This window comes from Felis catus, chromosome D2 (genome assembly GCF_018350175.1).
Source record: "Felis catus isolate Fca126 chromosome D2, F.catus_Fca126_mat1.0, whole genome shotgun sequence".
NCBI classification, from domain to species: domain Eukaryota; kingdom Metazoa; phylum Chordata; class Mammalia; order Carnivora; family Felidae; genus Felis; species Felis catus.
This window is the reverse complement of record NC_058378.1, coordinates 53,149,866-53,169,831: the sequence shown is the minus strand read 5'-3', so window position 1 is coordinate 53,169,831 and position 19,966 is coordinate 53,149,866. Positions and strand designations below refer to the sequence as shown.

The 19,966-nt window shown below is 37.7% G+C and overlaps 1 protein-coding gene across 10 annotated transcripts in view; it reads right to left on the bottom strand.

The window, feature by feature from the left end:
- The window catches only part of EXOC6 (exocyst complex component 6), a 228,911-nt gene that overhangs the window by 30,374 nt on the left and 178,571 nt on the right, over window positions 1-19,966 (bottom strand). For 9 of the 10 annotated variants that reach the window (XM_019813545.3, XM_045040414.1, XM_045040415.1 and 6 more), the window contains one exon: window positions 7,753-7,826. In XM_019813545.3, coding sequence (XP_019669104.2) covers window positions 7,753-7,826 — 74 coding nt within the window. Of the gene's footprint in view, window positions 1-3,850; window positions 4,097-7,752; window positions 7,827-19,966 lie in introns of those variants that run through there. The other variant, XM_045040413.1, reaches the window with a different exon arrangement.

Below are 19,966 nucleotides of genomic sequence, written 5' to 3'. Positions count from 1 at the left end.
GTATCTATTGTAACTGATCATATGCATATCCCCTGACATAGCAATTCCGCTCCCAGGTAAACACCTTAATAGAAATTTGCCTGTATGTTTACCCAAAAACATGCAAACAAATGTTCATGTTAGTACAATTTGTAACAATAAAACTGCAATCTATCAATAGTAGAATGTATAAATTATGGTATGTTTTGTATGATGACAGACTGCACAGCAAAGGGAATGAAGGAACCACAACTACATGTAACAACATGGATAAATTTCACGAACATATTGAGCAAAAGAAGGCAGAACCTTCTAAAAAATTAATACTACATGATTTCATGTGTACAAAGTTCAAAATCAGGCTGAATTGATCTGTGGTGTCAGAGGTCATGAGGGGGTTACTCTTTGAGAGGGAGAACGGTAATGGCTGAAAGAAGAACAGTAAGGGGAAGGGTCTCTTGAGGCACTTACTGCTCAAGTTTTCTTTCTTGATCTGGACGTTACTGAGATTATTTCAATTTGTGAAAATCAGCAACAGTACACTCAAGAATTGCCTGAATGTATGTTATACTTCAATAAAGCATCTATTTGAAAAGTGTTATGAGATGCAAATATATTTTGTGTAATTCAGATTCTTCAGAGGAATGATTACTCCTTTTTCCCCTAGTTTGCCTAAAATCAAATACTTGAAGACCAGATATAATCCTAGATGGGGAAAGGAATATTATAAGGTCACTTATGGCACAGAACTGTAACAGGAAGAAAACAATGGTAATTCCTGACTCATACCCAGGCTAACAGGAAATACATATTTGATTTTTCCTTTAAGGCTTTAGACTACATATTCCCAGATTTTTAAAAGGCTCTTCCTATGACAAGGTATCTGGTCCCTCACTAGAGCTGGAATTTTCTCTATATCTCTGCAATGTGTGTCTAAATCACTATGCAAAACTCAAGGCACCGTCTTAACAGCCCCAAAGCACGGTAGTCTAACCCAAATATGACACTTAACTAATGCAGTCTAAGAATTCCTAGCACGCTGTTGGTTCATTTGAGATTAACTAAAACTACCAGACCTTTTTCATATTATAAGTCAGATTTTCTACATCTTGTATTTTTAAAAATTTAATTTAAAAATATTAAATACAGGGGGCACCTGGTTGGCTCAGTCAATAGAGCATGTAACTGGTTTTTTTTTAATATTTATTTATTTTGAGAGAGAGAGAGCAAGCGAGCACGAGTGGGAGAGGGGCAGACAGAAAGAAAGAGAGAGAATCCCAAGCAGGCTCTGCGCTATCAGTGCAGAGCCCAACACAGGGCTTGAACTCACCAGCCATGAAATCATGACCTGAGTCCAAATCAAGAGTTGGACACTTAACCGACTGAGCCACCCAGGCGCCCCAAAAGAGCAAGCGACTCTTGATCCCAGAATCATGAATTTGAGCCCCATGCTGGGTGTAGAGATTACTCTAAAAAAAAAAAGTAAAAAACAGTATTTAATATTTTCCTTGCTAAATTTAACTTTGTTCGCTTTCACTTATCACTCAAGCCTACTAAGAACACTTTGATTCGGTCTTCTATCATCTTAGGTAACTCGGAGCTTTGTGTCATCTATACATATAATTCGTATTTCTTCTATGTATTTATTATCTGGGTTATTATTTTAAAAATATATTGATTCCAAACCATCAAAGATAGACATCTAGAGGGTGCTTAAAGAAGCATTTCCCAAAGTATGTTTCATGTAATACAACCAAAACTGAGTAAGGGAGACGTTCTGTGATGAGTTTGGGAAATGCTGGGTTACCACAGAATTTCTCAGTCCTTACAATTCTAACGCACATGGTAAGTGTTTGAGAGGGAATTAGAGTATAAAATGTTTCCAAAACTTAGCTGACCTGGAAATGCCTTTAAAGGAATTTTTTCTCATCTTGAGAAATCAGTGTTCCCTGGAGAGACACTTTGAGAAATAAATACTGCTCAAGGGTAGTAATGATCCAAAGCCAACTTCTTTAGGCAAAAGACCGTTTTATTTTTATTTATTTATTATTATTTTTTTAAGTAGGCCCTATCCCCAATGTGGGGCTTGAACTCATAACCCTGAGATCACAAGTCACATGCTCTACTGACTGAGCCAGACAGGTGCCCCAAGAGATCGTTTTATTAGCTTCAAATCCACCTAATTGCATTATCATCCAACCTACCTAAACTTCTTAATATTGTCTAAAAGTTTATCAAGACATTTGTTGAATGCAGCAATGATATCTTACAGTCTAATTTATCACAAAGTGAAACAGGATCAGGTAAAGAGGCTTTAGTATTAGGATTAGTAAGCCATGGATGCTCAGTCTACTGTGAGAGTTATGTTCAGTAAGAAGCTATAAAGATGAGATTTAGATTTTGAAGTTTCCCACAAAATCGGCTACATTTTAAAAGTTTTGGTGATTAAAAACTAATCTTTAGTTACCTGAAAAATTCACTTACATGGGACACTTCCTTTTCTAATGATATTTAGTGAAATATTTCTGTGTATTTTTTTTTAATTTTTTTTTCAACGTTTATTTATTTTTGGGACAGAGAGAGACAGAGCATGAACGGGGGAGGGGCAGAGAGAGAGGGACACACAGAATCAGAAACAGGCTCCAGGCTCTGAGCCATCAGCCCAGAGCCCGACGCGGGGCTCGAACTCACGGACCGCGAGATCGTGACCTGGCTGAAGTCGGACGCTTAACCGACTGCGCCACCCAGGCGCCCCTATTTCTGTGTATTAAGAATGAGTTATAGGGGTACCCGGCTGGCTCAGTTGGAGAAGTACACAACTCTTGATCTTGGGGTTGTGAGTTCAAGCCATATGTTGGATTACTTAAAAAAATTAGTTATAAAAAATGATTACTGAATTCTGTATACCATATAGAGAGTATTATAATAAAAAAAAGCTGGAATTCTTTAAGGCTTTCATACATTGTCAAAAAATTTTACAATTCATTTGAAATCCATTTGAAAGATTATTTAACAAAATAGACGGTCTTTATAGAAAATAGACACATGTAAGTTTCCAAAGTTCTTCGTTCAGTGAATTAATTTCAGAACTGGGGGTAGGAGGATGATAGGATTTACTTACAAAAAAAGTTTACACATACATATTATATTAAAACAGCACATCTAAAATTGACTGAGACAGTACCTTCATATAATGCAGTCCCAGTACCACTAGTCCTCTGCATCGTCTATGGGGTAGAAGACCTTAAGATGTTGTTGAGATAACTGGCTTCCATTAGCAAGCATGTGATTGGCAGGATGATAAAGTCTTTTCACTCACAGGTCAGCTATTTCCTTTTCTTTAAAAGAGGGCAATTCTGATGATCCATCTTTTAGCTACAGTCTCTCATTGAGTCCCAATTCTCCTGCCTTCAGCTTTGATATGGTTCTAACTTTCCTCTTGTATCAGCTCATACTTGTCATCAACTCCTCTATTCAGAACAGCAAATATCAGGAGTTTGACCTCAGGGCAAAGTCCGGGTGGGCAGGTAAAATTTGACCACTGGACCTACTTCCTAATCTTTCATACCCAGCAATTCATGAAGCAGTATCAAATTCAAACTAAAAAACAGAAGCATGACCCCTTATAAGTACTATGAAAAGGGCTCTTTTGCCTTTCTAAGTATACTTGAAAAGAACTGTCAGCCACCCTATTAAGACAGAAATGGATCACAGACTAGAAAAAAAGAAGGAAAGGTGCAGAAACCCAACTGAAATGTAAATAAAAGTGTTAGCACCCTCTTTATGTTTGGTAATATAGTACTTCATATAAAAGGTATTAAAATAATATTCCATGAAATGTCTTTATGAAGTCAGGAACATTAAAACATTATTGAAACTTTAAGACATCTTTATTTAAATAACACTGACATCGGATACAAAAACTTCTATCACCTCATATGAAACATCAAAGACTAATTTTATTTTTAGTCAATTCCTATACTTGGCATTTCACCACTTAACTGTTTACAGATTAATTTGAAAAACAAATGTATATGAAAAATAACTATCTTTGTCAAGTTATTAAATCCAAGCTTCTAATACCGTAAAATTCAAGTATGTCTCAGTGGTCCGGCAGCTAAAGACAAAAATTAATAGCATCTTGTTTCAGGATACAAAAGTACAAAAATAAAGCATGATTAATTTTTAACATTAATAATCACGGAAAATTATTTTAGCCTCCTTTTAAAAACTAGGATAATACATTAAAAATGAGCTCATTAAAATTTATCCACTAGTAACTTCCACTGCATACTAAGTATCATACTTTTTTAAAGTTTATTTATTTATTTTGGGGGGGGGGGAAAGGGGCAGAGAGGGAGAGAACCCCAAGCAGGCTCCACGCTGCCAGCGCAGAGTCAGAAGTGAGGCTCGATCCCACAAGCCAGGGGATCATGACCTGAGCTGAAATCAAGAGTCAGATGCTTAACTGACAGAGCCACCCAGGTGCCTCTAAATATCATACTTTAAAACTGTGGTTTTTCAGGTTTTTTAAAAAATATTTATTTATTGAGAGAGAGAGAGAGAAAGAGAGAGAGAGAGAGAGAGAGAGAGAGAGAGAGAGAGAGAGAGAGAGAGAACAAGTGGAGGGGCAGAGAGAAAGGGAGAGAGGGAATCCCAAGCAGGCTCTGCACTGTCAGCGCAGAGTGCAGAACTCACGAACCGTGAGATCATGACCTGAGCTGAAATCAAGAGTCGGACGCTTAACTGACGGAGCCACCCAGGCACACCAAAACTGTGTTTTATATTAAATAGTTATTTCTATATAAATCTTTAACAGCTTTACATGTGTCATAATAGATTTCAGAATTCTAAATATTTCCGATATATTTTTTTTATTCACTTAAAAGTTTCTTAAAAAGTTAGACTAATGAGGAAGAGTCAACCAGGACTTAATGTCTGTAAGTGCACCTACATGAAAAGTAAATTCAACCCAAAAGACTTGAGATTTTTATTAATATTTCTAAGTATGCCTTAATAATAATTCCATGAGGGAATGCTTTACATAGGGTTGTAAAAAGGCCTTCTTTGGTGTCTTTGAAGGAAGAAAGTACCTGGGATCAGAGTTTTAATCTGCACTGAGCCAACCACCTATCTGAACAAATCAAAGAACAGAATTTTTACCCACAGCTTCAAAACCTATGTGGTCCTATTGACAACTCTTCAATGAGATTACCAACTAGTTAACACCATACAAATTCATACAAAACTGAGAAAGTATCACATAATAAATTTCAAATTTTCTGGGAACAGATTATTCGTATATAATGGGAGATATCCTCAAATTACATACTCGTTAGCTTGGAGAACATATTCATGTCCTTGTAACAGGGAAACTTAACCCCAGTACATGGCTGTAACCTAACTGAGAAATGAACATACAACCAAGCCTATTTCCAGCTAGCTAAAGGATTCCATTTTTTGTATTAGATCATCTTATTCAGGGCAGTAAGACTGCGACAGAGAGAATTCCTAAAAGAAATAGACCTACCTTCAACAGAAAGAATACCTTCTAGTAAACTAGAATAAAAGTTCAGAGTCTACCTTCTTCATTTTCTACTATCTTCTCCAACTTAGTAAGGCTAATCATTTACAGATCTAGGTCATCCATAACATTGTTCCTGGTGTGGCATAACACATGAGCATTGACTGCAGACAGAAATAAATATTAACATATATGTTCAGTGCTTTACAGATAAAATTGGGAGACAGGAATAATTTTTTCAGTTTCCTTCAAAACCTATCTTGAAGATACACCATTTATATCCACATGACTCACTGTCCTGTAAGTATTCCTAAGCAGTTTGTGGGTGTTTTGTTTCTCTAAAAGAGTTTTAAGCTCCACAAGAACTAAACTCTCTCTTATATTATTTTTGTGTCTATTTCAACCACATCACCTCTCTCCAAATAATCAGTACATAGTAATACATGTTTATAGAACACTGGTTTGGAATTAAAGCAAAAACACCTCTATTCTTAAACATTTACTGAAATCACAATTCCTTAACTGCTCAGATCGGTCCTGCTCTAAACATCACTGTTGGTAGAGTCTATTTATATCAATGGTGGGGCCCCATCTTCAGTCATATCCATCCCCAAAGGGGCTGGGACCATTAATAAACTAATAATCACAGTGGTGTTGTTGTTTTTTAAGATTTTATTTTTAAGTAATCGCTACACCCAGTGTGAAGCTTGAACTCACAACCCCTGGATCAATAACCACATGCTCTACCAGCTAAGCCAGCTAGGTACCTCCACAGTGGCTTTGTTTTAATTCCATCTCCATTTGGTTCTTCTTGTCAAGGGCAGCAGTCACTCCTGTTGTCAATTTTGTATCCCTGAGCCCTCTACCTTGGATCCACCCCCCCTCCATACTCCTGTGCCTCTCAGCTCTATTAAACTCCTTAAGCTTAAGAAAAAAAAAAAAGGAGGAGGGGGGAAAGAGGAAGAAAGAAATAAGAAAAAATATGGGAGAGATGGATAAATGGTAATAGGAACTAAATAAAATGACAAGTGTAGAAATGTCAAAGAGTAGTAAAATGATTAGAAGAGACTAAAAATGATTAGGAGATATTATATTGGGGCACCTGGGTGGCTCGGTGGTTTAAGCATCTGACTCTTGATTTCGGTTCAGGTCACGATCTCACAGTTTGGGAGTTTGAGCCCCACATTGGGCTCCATGCTGATGGTGCACAGCCTGCTTGGGATTCTTTCTCCCTCCCTCTCTGCCCCACCCCTGCTCTCTCTCTCTAAATAAACTTTGAAAAATTATTATATTTCTTACTCAAGAGTTACATGACCAGAAAAGAATTATGTTAATGTATAATTACCTTTTTAAAAGTAGTTTTATCCTTTTTTCTGGAGGCATACAGATAATTTACTGAAAAAAACATTCTTGGGGCACCTGGGTGGTTCAGTCAGTTAAGCATCTGATTCTTGATGTCGGCTCAGGTCATGATCTCATGGGCTCAGGAGATCGAGCCCCACGTCTGGTTCTGCACTGACAGCTTGGAGCCTGCTTGGGATTCTCTCTTTCCCTCTCTCTCTGTTTGTGCATGCACACGTGTGCGTGCTCTCTCTTTCTCAAAATAAATAAACATTTAAAAAAAAAGCATTCTTTATCACTGGCAAAATATTAAGCAAGGGGCTCCTTTCTACATTGTAATAATTTACATTTGACTTGGGTCCTGACACTAATTATATCACCAATTTTCATATAGGACCATGAAATCATTAAGAAATAACTCAAACTTCAGGGGTGCCTGGGTGGCTCAGTCAGTTGAGCATCTGACTCTTGACAGCAGCTCAGGCTGTGATCAAGATCATGCTGAGTGTGGAGCCTGCTTGGGATTCTCTTTCCCCCCCTCCCTCTACATCTTCCCTGCTTCACACACATGCACTTTCCCTCTCTCAAAATAAATATATAAACATTAAAAAAAAAAAACAAAGAACTCAAATTTCAAGTGTCATTACACCAAAGTATAAAGTTATTTAGTCATGTGCTTAGAAGGTAATGACCAAGTTAGATATTCACCAATGAGAATGTTCCATGAGGTTGAGACACCAAATAGAAATAGAAGTTCAGAGAGAAGGGCCAAACTCATAGTCATCAAAGAAGCAATTTTTCAAAGAAAGGTTGTTTCAAGGCAAAAGAGCAAGCATTCCTGTAGCATTAGAAAAAAAACAAGGCAACAGTTGATGGCAATAAGTGAGAACTACATTATTACATCTTACTTGTCTGAGGTCAATGAATGCTAGCTGCAGGGTATCCCCCTGGAATCCTGGCACGGGCTCAGAGCTGGCAAACACTATTTAAAAAAAAAGAATAAAAACAAGATTGTGAAATATACAAGGATTTAGCCACTAAATTAATTTCTACTCATTACAAATGTATTATAATATTTACACATAATCATTTCAAATGAAGACTATTTATGGCCTTCAATTTCCACTACTAAGAATGCTCTCCACACCCATTACCACAAATATTTTAATAATTTTAAACTTCTAATCTACCATTTAATCACTGTAATCCTTAATTACAATAAATTTAGAATGGTTATCCCAGAAAAAGTTCAAGAGTAGTAATATACTTCAATCAAGAAAATTTTTCTGACTCTATTTAGCCTTAGGTGAATGATTATAGAAGCATTTTGAAACTATACCAATTCCATGGCTGTCAACATATTTCAAAAATTCTCCTTTGTTACAGAACATGCTTATAAAAATCCTACCTCTAGCTAAAAGCAATAATGGGCAGACACATAAAAAGTCAGCTTTATATGCAGACAATAGGTAAAGTGTTCTAAGTAGCAAAATGACGATGATGCAGGAATGTCTGTTCATGTCTAATAATTTTTTTCCATAGAAGGAATCTCATCTCTTTAAAAACTAAAAAATACTCTAAAACTGAAAAATACTTCAAAAATTTTTTTCAACAATTTTTTACTTGAAATTTTTTAATACTAGTAACATAGCTTGTTTAGTTACATTGAAAAGACAATTCCAGTATTAGTTATTTTGAAGACAAAAGACTTTTATCTCACAAAAAAGACCTTCTCACTTTACATGAAAGCTTCTCTGATAAAAGAATGCCAGCAAGCATTCTCTCTCCTCATTAATATCCGAGTTTTCCTAAAAAACATTACAGATTTTTCATTTATGAATTTATGTAAGTCAGTATTTTAGAAGCCATTTAAATTTTCAACCTATATATATAGTTCTTGGAATAACAAAAATAATTCTAAGTTCAGTGCATTATATGTGAAATATAGTTTAGAAAGGCTCAGAATCATGTATTTGAATTTAAATACATGAAAGCTTAGCATAGCTTAATTTATCTGGCACTTTTAGGGAATGAAAATGTCAAAATAAGTTTTTGTTGCTGCTCTTGTTTAAAGATAGTGTTAATTTTGCTTTAAGCATTAAAACTTTTTATTTTTTATTTTTTTTCCAATATATGAAATTTATTGTCAAATTGGCTTCCATAGAACACCCAGTGCTCATCCCAACAGGTGCCCTCCTCAATACCCATCACCCACCCTCCCCTCCCTCCCACCCCCCATCAACCCTCAGTTTGTTCTCAGTTTTTAACAGTCTCTTATGCTTTGGCTCTCTCCCACTCTAACCTCATTTTTTTTTTTCCTTCCCCTCCTCCATGGGTTTCTGTTAACTTTCTCAGGATCCACATAAGAGTGAAAACATATGGTATCTGTCTTTCTCTGTATGGCTTATTTCACTTAGCATCACACTCTCCAGTTCCATCCACGTTGCTACAAAGGGCCATATTTCGTTCTTTCTCATTGCCACGTAGTACTCCATTGTGTATATAAACCACAATTTCTTATCCATTCATCAGTTGATGGACATTTAGGCTGGCTCTTTCCATAATTTGGCTATTGTTGAGAGTGCTGCTATAAACATTGAGGTACAAGTGCCCCTATGCATCAGTACTCCTGTATCCCTTGGGTAAATTCCTAGCAGTGCTATTGCTGGGTCATAGGGTAGGTCTATTTTTAATTTTCTGAGGAACCTCCACACTGCTTTCCAGAGTGGCTGCACCAATTTGCATTCCCACCAACAGTGCAAGAGGGTTCCCATAAGCATTAAAACTTTTTAATCTTAAGTATTTTTTGATGGAATTTTAAACTGTAACATAATACTTCCTTTGGTTTTAAACTTTTTTTTGAGTATTCTAAATATTATTCAAACGTTTCTTAATTCTCTGGATTACTGTTAAGAACATTTTTTATTCTGTACAGTACAATACATTCCCAGGGCTGCCACAGTATTAAGGTCCTTTATCTATCTATCTATCTATCTATCTATCTATCTATCTATCTATCTACTTAAATAGCTCAGAATGCTGTGCTGTTTGAGTACTTGTATCTAGCCTTTATAATTTTTCTGCCTTCTCTCTTGCAGTTTTAACATCAATTCTTACTCCCTGCTCTCTCACTCATCTTATTAATATGCTACCTTTTATAGTCTTAAACTGGCCAGTCAGCTAATCAACTACTAGAATTGTGTCTAAAGAGCAAATACAGGGGCGCCTGGGTGGTGCAGTCGGTTAAGCGTCCGACTTCAGCCAGGTCACGATCTCGCGCTCCGTGAGTTCGAGCCCCGTGTCAGGCTCTGGGCTGATGGCTCAGAGCCTGGAGCCTGTTTCAGATTCTGTGTCTCCCTCTCTCTCTGCCCCTCCCCTGTTCATGCTCTGTCTCTCTCTGTCCCCCCAAAAAATAAATAAACGTTGAAAAAAAAATGTATTAAAGAGCAAATACAGCCTGAGCAGGGGCCTCTCCCACAAGTAAGGTAAATAGGTTTTATATATGCCTTTGAGTATATGTACTTTTCTAGTAAGAGCAACCTTTTTGCTACTCAGAGGTGTATCATTTTTTCCCTTTACTTCTTGGTTCTCTCTATGTACTTAACTACATATGTAGTTATGGCCATTAGATAGGTGACTCACTTTTCTCAGGCCCCCTATTTCCAGAAAACTATGATTTACTGAGCAAATCCAGCCACACTTCTCAATATTTAGTGTAATTCATTCACATCATTGCCTTTTCATACAGCGAAGAGTAGCATACTTTCATACTGTAGCAACCCCATCACCCCCAACCATGTCCCCAGTAATTGAGTTGTCTTTCTCTAGTACCATCAGGTCTTAATTGAAAAATAATAAGCAAAATTATAATAGCCTATTAAAAGTAAAAGTATTTTTTAATGTTTACTTATTTTGAGAGAAAGTGTGTGTGTGAGTCAGGAGAGAGGCAGAGAGAGAGAGAGAAGAGAGAATTCTAAGCAGGCTCTGCACGGACAGCGTGGGGCTTGATCTGAAGAACTGTGAGACCATGACCTGAGCCAAAATCAAGAGTCAGACACTTAATTGACTGAGCCACCCAGGTGCCCCAAAAGTACTTTTTTTTTTTTAATTTTTTTTTTCAACGTTTATTTATTTTTGGGACAGAGAGAGACAGAGCATGAACGGGGGAGGGGCAGAGAGAGAGGGAGACACAGAATCGGAAACAGGCTCCAGGCTCTGAGCCATCAGCCCAGAGCCTGACGCGGGGCTCGAACTCACAGAGCGCGAGATCGTGACCTGGCTGAAGTCGGACGCTTAACCGACTGCGCCACCCAGGCGCCCCACCGAAAGTACTTTTTAATTTAAAAAGTATAAAGTAGTTTTCTTAAGACCACCCAGTATATTGTTGGCTGTTTTGACCACAATCTCAGGCTACTGTTTCCAAGTAACAGTTCACTATGAATCCCTAATGGTTTCCCACCAAGGCTGTAAATGTTAGCTCAGCTTCTACCATTTCCACGTATACATACCCATACACAGAAAATAAATACTTCCTTTAACACAAGGAGACTTACTTTATATATCAGGCATAAAAATAAGCTCAATTTCAATTATTATCTAATTCTCCCAGATTTCTCTCCCAGATTAAGATTAATATCTTAATCTACCAGAATTTTTCTGGACTGAAAATAATCTGTCATTTTCTTCTCTTTCAGAAGTTCCTATTTAAGGCACTGTAGTTTAAGCCCCATTACTTGGCATCAAACCAAAGAGCTTAGTGTCAAAATTATAATAGTACCATACATTTAAATAGCACCTCACAGTTTACAAAGCACTTTCTCACACACCACCTATTTTGATCATCACAATAACTTATTTTAGTAAATAGGACATGCAGATGATGGATCATAAAATCTTGCAGCTAGAAGAGAAACTCCCTTTGAAATACTTTCACTAGTCTTCTGAAGGCTTTTAAAAGCCACTCAGTACTTCATTTCATAGATTAAAAAATTAAACATGTCGTGACATTCCCAGGATCACATAGCTAATTCAGATCTCCTAGCATTCAATCCATTGATCCAGAATCTGATTAAATAGCCTCTATCTTTTATCCTCTCTCTCACAAGAACCTAACTAATATGGAAGTGCCACTTACTAATTTATAGCTCTCAGGCTTCTTCTCAAATGTTTTCTAGGGATAGAAGACAATTTAGCAATCTGATAGACATCTGGTACCGAGGACCATTTGTAATTATATGCTATTCAGTTTGTTCAATGGCTTCATATTTTTTTCTTCTTTAAAACTCAAATTCACTCAGTCCTGTTGTCTCTACCTTCTGAAACATCTTGAGTCTGAATCTGACTCTACCTTAGTCCAAGCTATCTTCTTGCTTGGATGTTAACACACACTCCTTTCTGATCTCTCTGCTTCTTCTGTGCCACTCTTCCATCCACTACTCCCTGTGTGATTTATGTAAGATATAAATGTGATTGGTGCCACTTATAGTTTAACATTTTTTCAATGGTTCCCCATCACCTTCACAATAAAGCAAGACAAAAAAGGTCCTTTATAATCTGGCCTGTGCCTATCTCTTTAGCCTCATCTCTTACCACTTCCCTAGGAGCACCTTAAACTCTTTCTATACCAAACTACCTGCACTTCCTTGCATATGCCACAGTCCCTTTCCATAGTTTCTGTTATCCTTCTGCCTGGAGCAGCCTTTCTCCCCTTCTTTTCCATCAGATAACTCTTACTTATCCTTCTATTCAATCATCACCTTCAGTGAAAAACTTCCATTATCCTACAAGCTGGGTGAGTCTCTCCTTGTTCTCACTGCAACTTCCTGTGCACAGGCTAACCACACCACCCATTTTGCTATCTTTTAATTGTTTGCCTTTCTCCTCTTCTTTTCCATCAGATAACTCTTACTTATCCTTCCATTCAATCATCTTCATTACCCCACAGGCTGGGTTAGCCTCTCTACATCACCTATTTTGCTATCTTATAATTGTTTATCTGTCTGGGTCTTCCCACCTGACCAGGAACTCCCTAGGGTAGAGAATATATTTTCATTTCCACATCCCTATCACCTAGCACGATGCCTGACATGTAATGAGTAGTCAATAGAAGTTTCTTAAATGAATGAAGGAAAACTGAACAAATGAACAAATACATTCTAAAGGGATGCTATCCAGTCTTGGTAATTGATATATTATGTAGCTTGTTGTTTAGCTCATGAATGGCGCTGTCCAATAGAATGTTATTCAATAATGGAAATGTTATGTATCTGCACTTAACTGAATTTTTAGTTAATTTAATAGCCACATATGGCTAATGGACTGTAGAGCTAAAACATTCTGTGTTTATATACTACATTTATTTCAAAATAATTGAGGATGGCTCAAAAACATTAGGGGTATTGTTTTTACTAATTAAAACTAAATTGTTGAGTTCTTCCACTGAACAAGAAACTTGTGAGACGCAGAGATCATTTCTTTTACTTTTATATAATCCATGTCTGGTGTATCGGAAATATCCAGTAAATGTGTTGAATGAATGAATGAAAATAAAAATAATTCATTTCTCTGCCGACTCCATAAAACGGTCATCCCCCGACACTTGCAGTGCAGCTCTTCCTGCCCATGGGTCCTGTCCCTGTGCTTTAATAAAATCACCTTTTTGCAGCAAAAAAAAAAAAAAAAAAAAAAGTCATTTCTATTAATATTGCCTATTGGTCCTAATAATTTTATTTTTTTTAATTTTAAAAAATGTTTATTTTTGAGAGAGAGAGAGACAGAATGTGAGCAAGGGAAGAGCAGAGAGGGAGGGAAACACAGAATCCGAAGCAGGCTCCAGGCTCTGAGCTGTCAGCACAGAACATGACATGGGGCTTGAACTCACAAATGCGAATTTATGACCTGAAGTTGGACACTTAACCGACTGAGCCACCCAGGTGCCCCAATGGTCCCAATAATTTTAGAGATAGATTTCAACCTCTGAAGTTTTAAAGCACTGAATATTAATTTTTGGAATCCCTTTAAGTATTATCTTCAGATTCCTTCTTGGCTCATCCAGATCCTCATTTTGTATATGATTTGTCATATTTGGGGGTTTCTAGGTTTTCCCTCCAGTCATCTTTTCAGTATTTCTACTTAATAATCTTACTTTCCTATTATGATATCTGTGTCTGTGTCACTTAGCCATGCCATTAGGGGTATTTTTAAAAAACACGAATTGGGGGTGCCTGGATGGTTCAGTCCGGTTAAGCATCAGACTCAATTTTAGTTCAGGTCACGAGCTCATGGTTCATGAGTTCAAGCCTTGCATCAGGCTCTGTGCTGACAGCAGGGAGCCTGCTTGGGATTCTCTTTCTCTCCCTTTGTCTCTGCCCCTCCTCTGCTTGTGCTATCTTTCTCTCTTTTAAAATGAATTAAAAATCAACCAACAAACACGCATTGATCCTGGTCTTCCAATAAAATTTAAAAATAGTTTCCAGGAAAAAAAAAAGTTTCTGGGCTTTCTAAAGTTTTGTTTTTTGTTTTTGTTTTTTTAGGGGGGTCAGAAAAAGGCAGCAGAAAGAGTGAGAGAATCTCAAGCAGGCTCCACAGTCAGCATGAATCCTGACATGGGGCTCACTTCCACAACCGTGAGACTATGACCTGGGCTGAGATCAAGAGTCTGAGGCTTAACTGACTGAGCCACCAAGGTGCCCCAAAAGATTTTGTTTTTAAGTAATACCTTCACCCAACGTGGGTGGGGCTTGAACTTACATCCCCAAGACCAAGACTCTCATGCTCCACTGACTGAGCCAGCGAGGCGCCCCTAAAGTATTTTTTTTAATGTTTACTATTTATTTTTGAGAGGGGGGAAGGGGTAGAGAGGAAGACAGAGGATCCTAAATGGACTCTGTGCTGACAGCAGAGAGCCCGACGAGAGGCTCTAATTCATGAACCATGAGATAATGACCTGAGCCAAAGTTGGACACTTAACTGACTAGGCCACCCAGGAGCCCTAATCTTTTTTTTTTTCCTTAAATAAAGCTAGTATAAAACTTTGGGGGGTTTTCCCCTCTTTTTTTAAACATTTATCTATTTTGAGAGAGAGAGAGCGCACACACATGTGGAACAGCACAGAGATGGGAGGGGCAAAGAAAGAGGGAGAGAGAATCCTAACCAGGCTCTGCCTTATCAGCACAGAGCCCTACACAGAGCTCAATCCCATAAGCTGGGAGATCATAACCTGAGCTGAAATCAAGAGTCAGACACCTAACTACTAAGCCACACAGGCACCCCTGGGTTTTTTTTTCTCTTAAATGTCCAATTTGACCATTTATTTTTTGAAAGCAAAATAACTTCATGATATACTCATTTCCTCTTATTTTATGCTAGAATATGGAACTTCATAATAATAAATGATCCAAAGTTTTAAAATACCCTAAAAGAAAGACTAGAAAGGGAGATGTCTGATCTTACTGGGAAGGTCATTTAAAATAACAGAGTAAACCTCTGCTATATCAACCTAACCAGGAAGAGGACAAGTCTGAATTAATTTAGAAGAAAACTAAAAGCAAAAAATAATACATACTATGTAAACTGTGATTATAATGACCAAAAAATGTCTTCCAAATTATCCATCTCTTAAGTTTTAAGATACTAAAGAATATTTGTAGATAAAAACACAAGTTATTTGTATATATAACAAAGCAATTTGCCTTCAGGATCTAAATAAAGACGTGCAGGGTTTGGTATGGGAGTACAAAGACTGCTAGGATGTCAGACTGTAAGTATATATCCTGGCATGAAAGTATAAAACCTTCCCTGAAATTAAATACAGAGGAAATAAGTCCTTAAACAATCTTGTCCTAGGCAGACAGCTATTTTTACTGTGGGGTAGGGAATGTGCATTATTTGGACAACATCTACACAGGACATGTAGAATTGTCAGGGGGTTGGGGGGGGGGAAAGGGAAATAAAGAGTCATAAGAGCAAAAAGACCAAAAGAATTGACAAATGATTGAAAGAGAGGGTGAGGAGGTGAGGCTAGTCTGAAGACTGCCTGTGGATGGCAAAGCAGGGGCATATAAAATGGAATAATTTTGTAACTAAATAAAATGACTGAAAATAGTCTGCATATTGAAGAGATTCCTTATAATTCTGTTTCTTGCTAGAGCTGAAGATTTAAAGTAGCTAGGTAGAACTCAAATTTTGGCTAGGCAAAGAAAGTATTTGAAGTGCACCAGTTGTGTCATTAGAAGGAATGACTAAGAGCACCATCTAGTGGTTTTTCTGATCATGAAGAACTCATGCCTGGGAGTCGAGGGTCTTATTAGAATTCTTGAGTCTTAGACTTATATTGTTACATGTGGTTGGCAGCAATGGGATATAAGCCTCTAGGACCAAATGCCCCTCTACATTCATCACCTCACTTTTATATAAAGTAGTATCTAATCATCGCTCCTGGAATTAAATATGGGCAAAGTAGTCTTATCTGATACCTTATGTCTATTAAAACCAGGAGCAATTCACAGAGGCAAAATAGCATCCAGAAAGAGACACTGGGCTGGCGTCTGGGTGCTCAGTCTGTTGAGCAACTTTGGCTCAGGTCGTGATCTCACAGTTTGTGAGTACAAGCCCCACATCAGGCTTGCTGCTGTCAGAGCAGAGCCTACTTTGGATCCTCTGTTCCCTGCTCTCTGCTCCTCCTTTGTTCATGTTCTCTCTCAAACAAAAACAAAAACAGACAAAAACAAACAAACAAACAAAAACAACAGCAACAACAACAACAAAACTAAACTAAAAAGAGGCACTGGGGCGTCTGCGTGACTCAGTCAGTTAAGCGTCCGACTCTTGATTTTTGCTCAAGTAATGATCTCAGGGGTTCATGAGTTAGAACCCTGCACTGGGCTCTACACTGACAGCTGCTTGGGATTCTCTCTTTCCCTCTCTCTATGCCCCTCCTCTGCACACTCTCACTCTGTCTCTCAAAACAAATAAATAAACTTAAAAAAAAGAGAGAGATACGAAAATACTGTTCTATGGATATATCCACACGATTTTCCCTGAATCCTTTCATTTGGGGTATAGATCTCTTTTCAAGACTAGCATTAAGAGGCCTTGAGGTCAAAGCCGTGTGTGCGTGCACAAAGACAAACACAATCCATAAAGAGCCTTCATCTTTTTTTTTTAAGTGGCCTAAGCCTTTATCCAAATTGAAAAAGACCAAGGCCTTTACATCTAGAGATTCATCTGTTCCTCAATAACTCACCATTGAAACAGAGGCTAGTACTCTTCAATCTGGAGCTTTTCTAATACCTATGGATTTAAGATGTTAAACTCTTAGGAATGGATAACCTCATTTGGATATTTATATAGAATGTATGAAAAAGGACATTCTAGATCTATTTTGGGGTACTTCAACTCTTTCTAATTGCCTGATGCTCTGGAAATACTCTGTATTTTGTTAGTGATGTAAAAGATTTCAGAGATACCTTTATAAAAACTTAAGAGGATATTTTTATCTTTTCCTCTATGCATTTGCATTTGTAAGGAACCTATGTCGGGGCCCAATATATAACAGGTGTTTAATAAGTACAAAACAAAAGCACACATAAGATTTAGAACATCTGCTTCATACCAAGCGTGGAAAATCCTCTTCCAACCAAGAAGCAATTTCTCTTGAAGTTATACAAAGTCTATTATAGGATCAAAGGTTCTATGCAGCTTTCAGAGGCAGCTACATTTGCAATTCCAAATGGACGCCTTCCTGACTTCTCCAGCCAGGTAGTTATAGTAGCATTGTGGGTTATAGTCAAGTTAATCAAAAGTATCCACTTCATTCATGCATAGACCCTACCTCATATTCTTAATCTATATAAATTTTTCTCTAAATTAGGTCTACTTCTTATACTTTCTCACAGTACCAAATACTTTCAAAAAATTTAACAATTTACAATCATATTTACCAGGTGCAATTATTTTATGATTGCCTCCCCTGGGGTTAAATCTCAAGACAGTAACAATCTTTTCTATTTTGTTTATCATTATGTTGCCTAAATACCAAACACACAGTAGATAAGGAATTAATTAGTGTATTACTCCAAAGCTCCACATTGCTTTGCCTTAAATTTTTCTGCATCTCAATCTTAAACTAGGATATATCTTGGAAATTATCAATTTCAAATCTTATATTTTATAGGAAAAATTGAGGCTTCTTGATTGTTGGTTTGTTCAAAGTCACTTGCCCAAAAAGAGCCAGGACTGGAACCATGGTCTCAACTTTCTGACATATATTCAGACCATCTTAAGGCTGATTTGAAAGAATTAAAAAAAAAATTCTATGTAAGGGGGCACCTGGCTGGTTCACTAGTGGAGCATGTTGTCTCTTGATCTTGGGTTATAGGTTCAAACCCCATGTTGGGTGTAGAGATTAGTTAAAAAGTAAAATCTTAGAAAAAAAAAGTTCTACATAAGTTCATATAATTCTGCATTCCTGAACCCACGCTTTAAAAAAAATTTTTTTTCAATGTTTATTTATTTGTGAGAGAGAGAGACGGAGCACGAGCAGGGGAAGGGCAGAGAGAAAGGGAGACACAGAATCTGAAGCAGGCTCCAGGCTCTGAGCTGTCAGCACAGAGCTGGACACGGCTCGAACCCACGAACCGTGAGATCATGACCTGAGCCGAAGTCAGACACTTAAGCGACGGAGTCACCCAGGTACCCAACAGGCATTTTATCAAGTTTTGCCTAGTATGGGTTAAAAAAGAAAACAATCCAAAAGGGTAGTAAAAATAACCCCATAAGAATATATATTGTTTTCATAGAGATTTTCTTTTTTTTAATGTTTATTTTTGAAAGGGAGGGAGGGAGGGAGGGAGAGAAAAAGAGGGAGGGAGAGGGGAGAGGGAGAGGGAGAGGGAGAGGGAGAGAGGGAGAGAGGGAGAGAGGGAGAGAGGGAGAGAGAGAGAGAGAGAGAGAGAGAGAGAGAGAGAGAGAGAGAGAGAAAGAAGGGTAGAGAGAGAGGGGGAACAGAGAATCCCAAGCAGGCTCCACATGGTCAGTGCAGAGCCCTATGTGGGGCTTGAACTCACCAACTGTGGGATCAATGACCTGAGCAGAAATCAAGTGTCAGACACAACCAACTGAGCTACCCAGATGCCCCATCCATAAGAATATATTAAAGAAACTTTAACTCGGGGCGCCTGGGTGGCGCAGTCGGTTAAGCGTCCGACTTCAGCCAGGTCACGATCTCGCGTTCTGTGAGTTCGAGCCCCGCGTCAGGCTCTGGGCTGGTGGCTCGGAGCCTGGAGCCTGCTTCCGATTCTGTGTCTCCTTCTCTCTCTGCCCCTCCCCCATTCATGCTCTGTCTCTCTCTGTCTCAAAAATAAATAAATGTTAAAAAAAATTAAAAAAAAAAAGAAACTTTAACTCTTTAGCTCAGAACAGATAAGAGTTAAAGGGTTAAACATACTCACAAAATATGTTAAGAACTTTTATAAATGATTAGTTACGTCTGTATCAACAACTTAAATGGTCTTGAGTTAAAGTATAGCCTATCAGTTGGCCTTAACTTTTTGACAACAAAGGCAGAACTTTAAGAGACAAATGTAAACTATAGAGACTTCTTGATTTGTTAATTTGTTTATTTATCAACAAATAATGCTGTGAACATAGCATTCTGCAAGGTGCCTACAACTAAAAATTCTATGTTGAATCTAACGATCTATCCTGGATGTTAAATCTCTCCTCTTCTGTCTCTGCCTCTCCTCCTCTCCTTCTCTCTTTCTCTCCTCTTTCTCTCCCTTTTCACACCTGTCCTCAGTATCCAAATCATGACATGCATTCTCTAGGTCTCTTCCACTGTGTGATTCTAACCATCTTAATCATATCAAATTATACCTTTACCCACTCAACAATTTTATGTATTTCCTCCTCCTAAAGGTCTGGAGTCTACCCTTTTCTCTTCATCCCCACTGCCCAAAGTCAAGCTCTTTTTCTCCGTCATGCAAAAAAGTTCTATAGTCTTTTACCAGGTTTTCCTACTTGCATTATCTCATTTCAGTTCAAATTTCCACATGACATAGAGTTAACTTTCTATGATAGATTTTATCATATCATAGTCCTGATTAAAAAGCTTCCATAACTCTC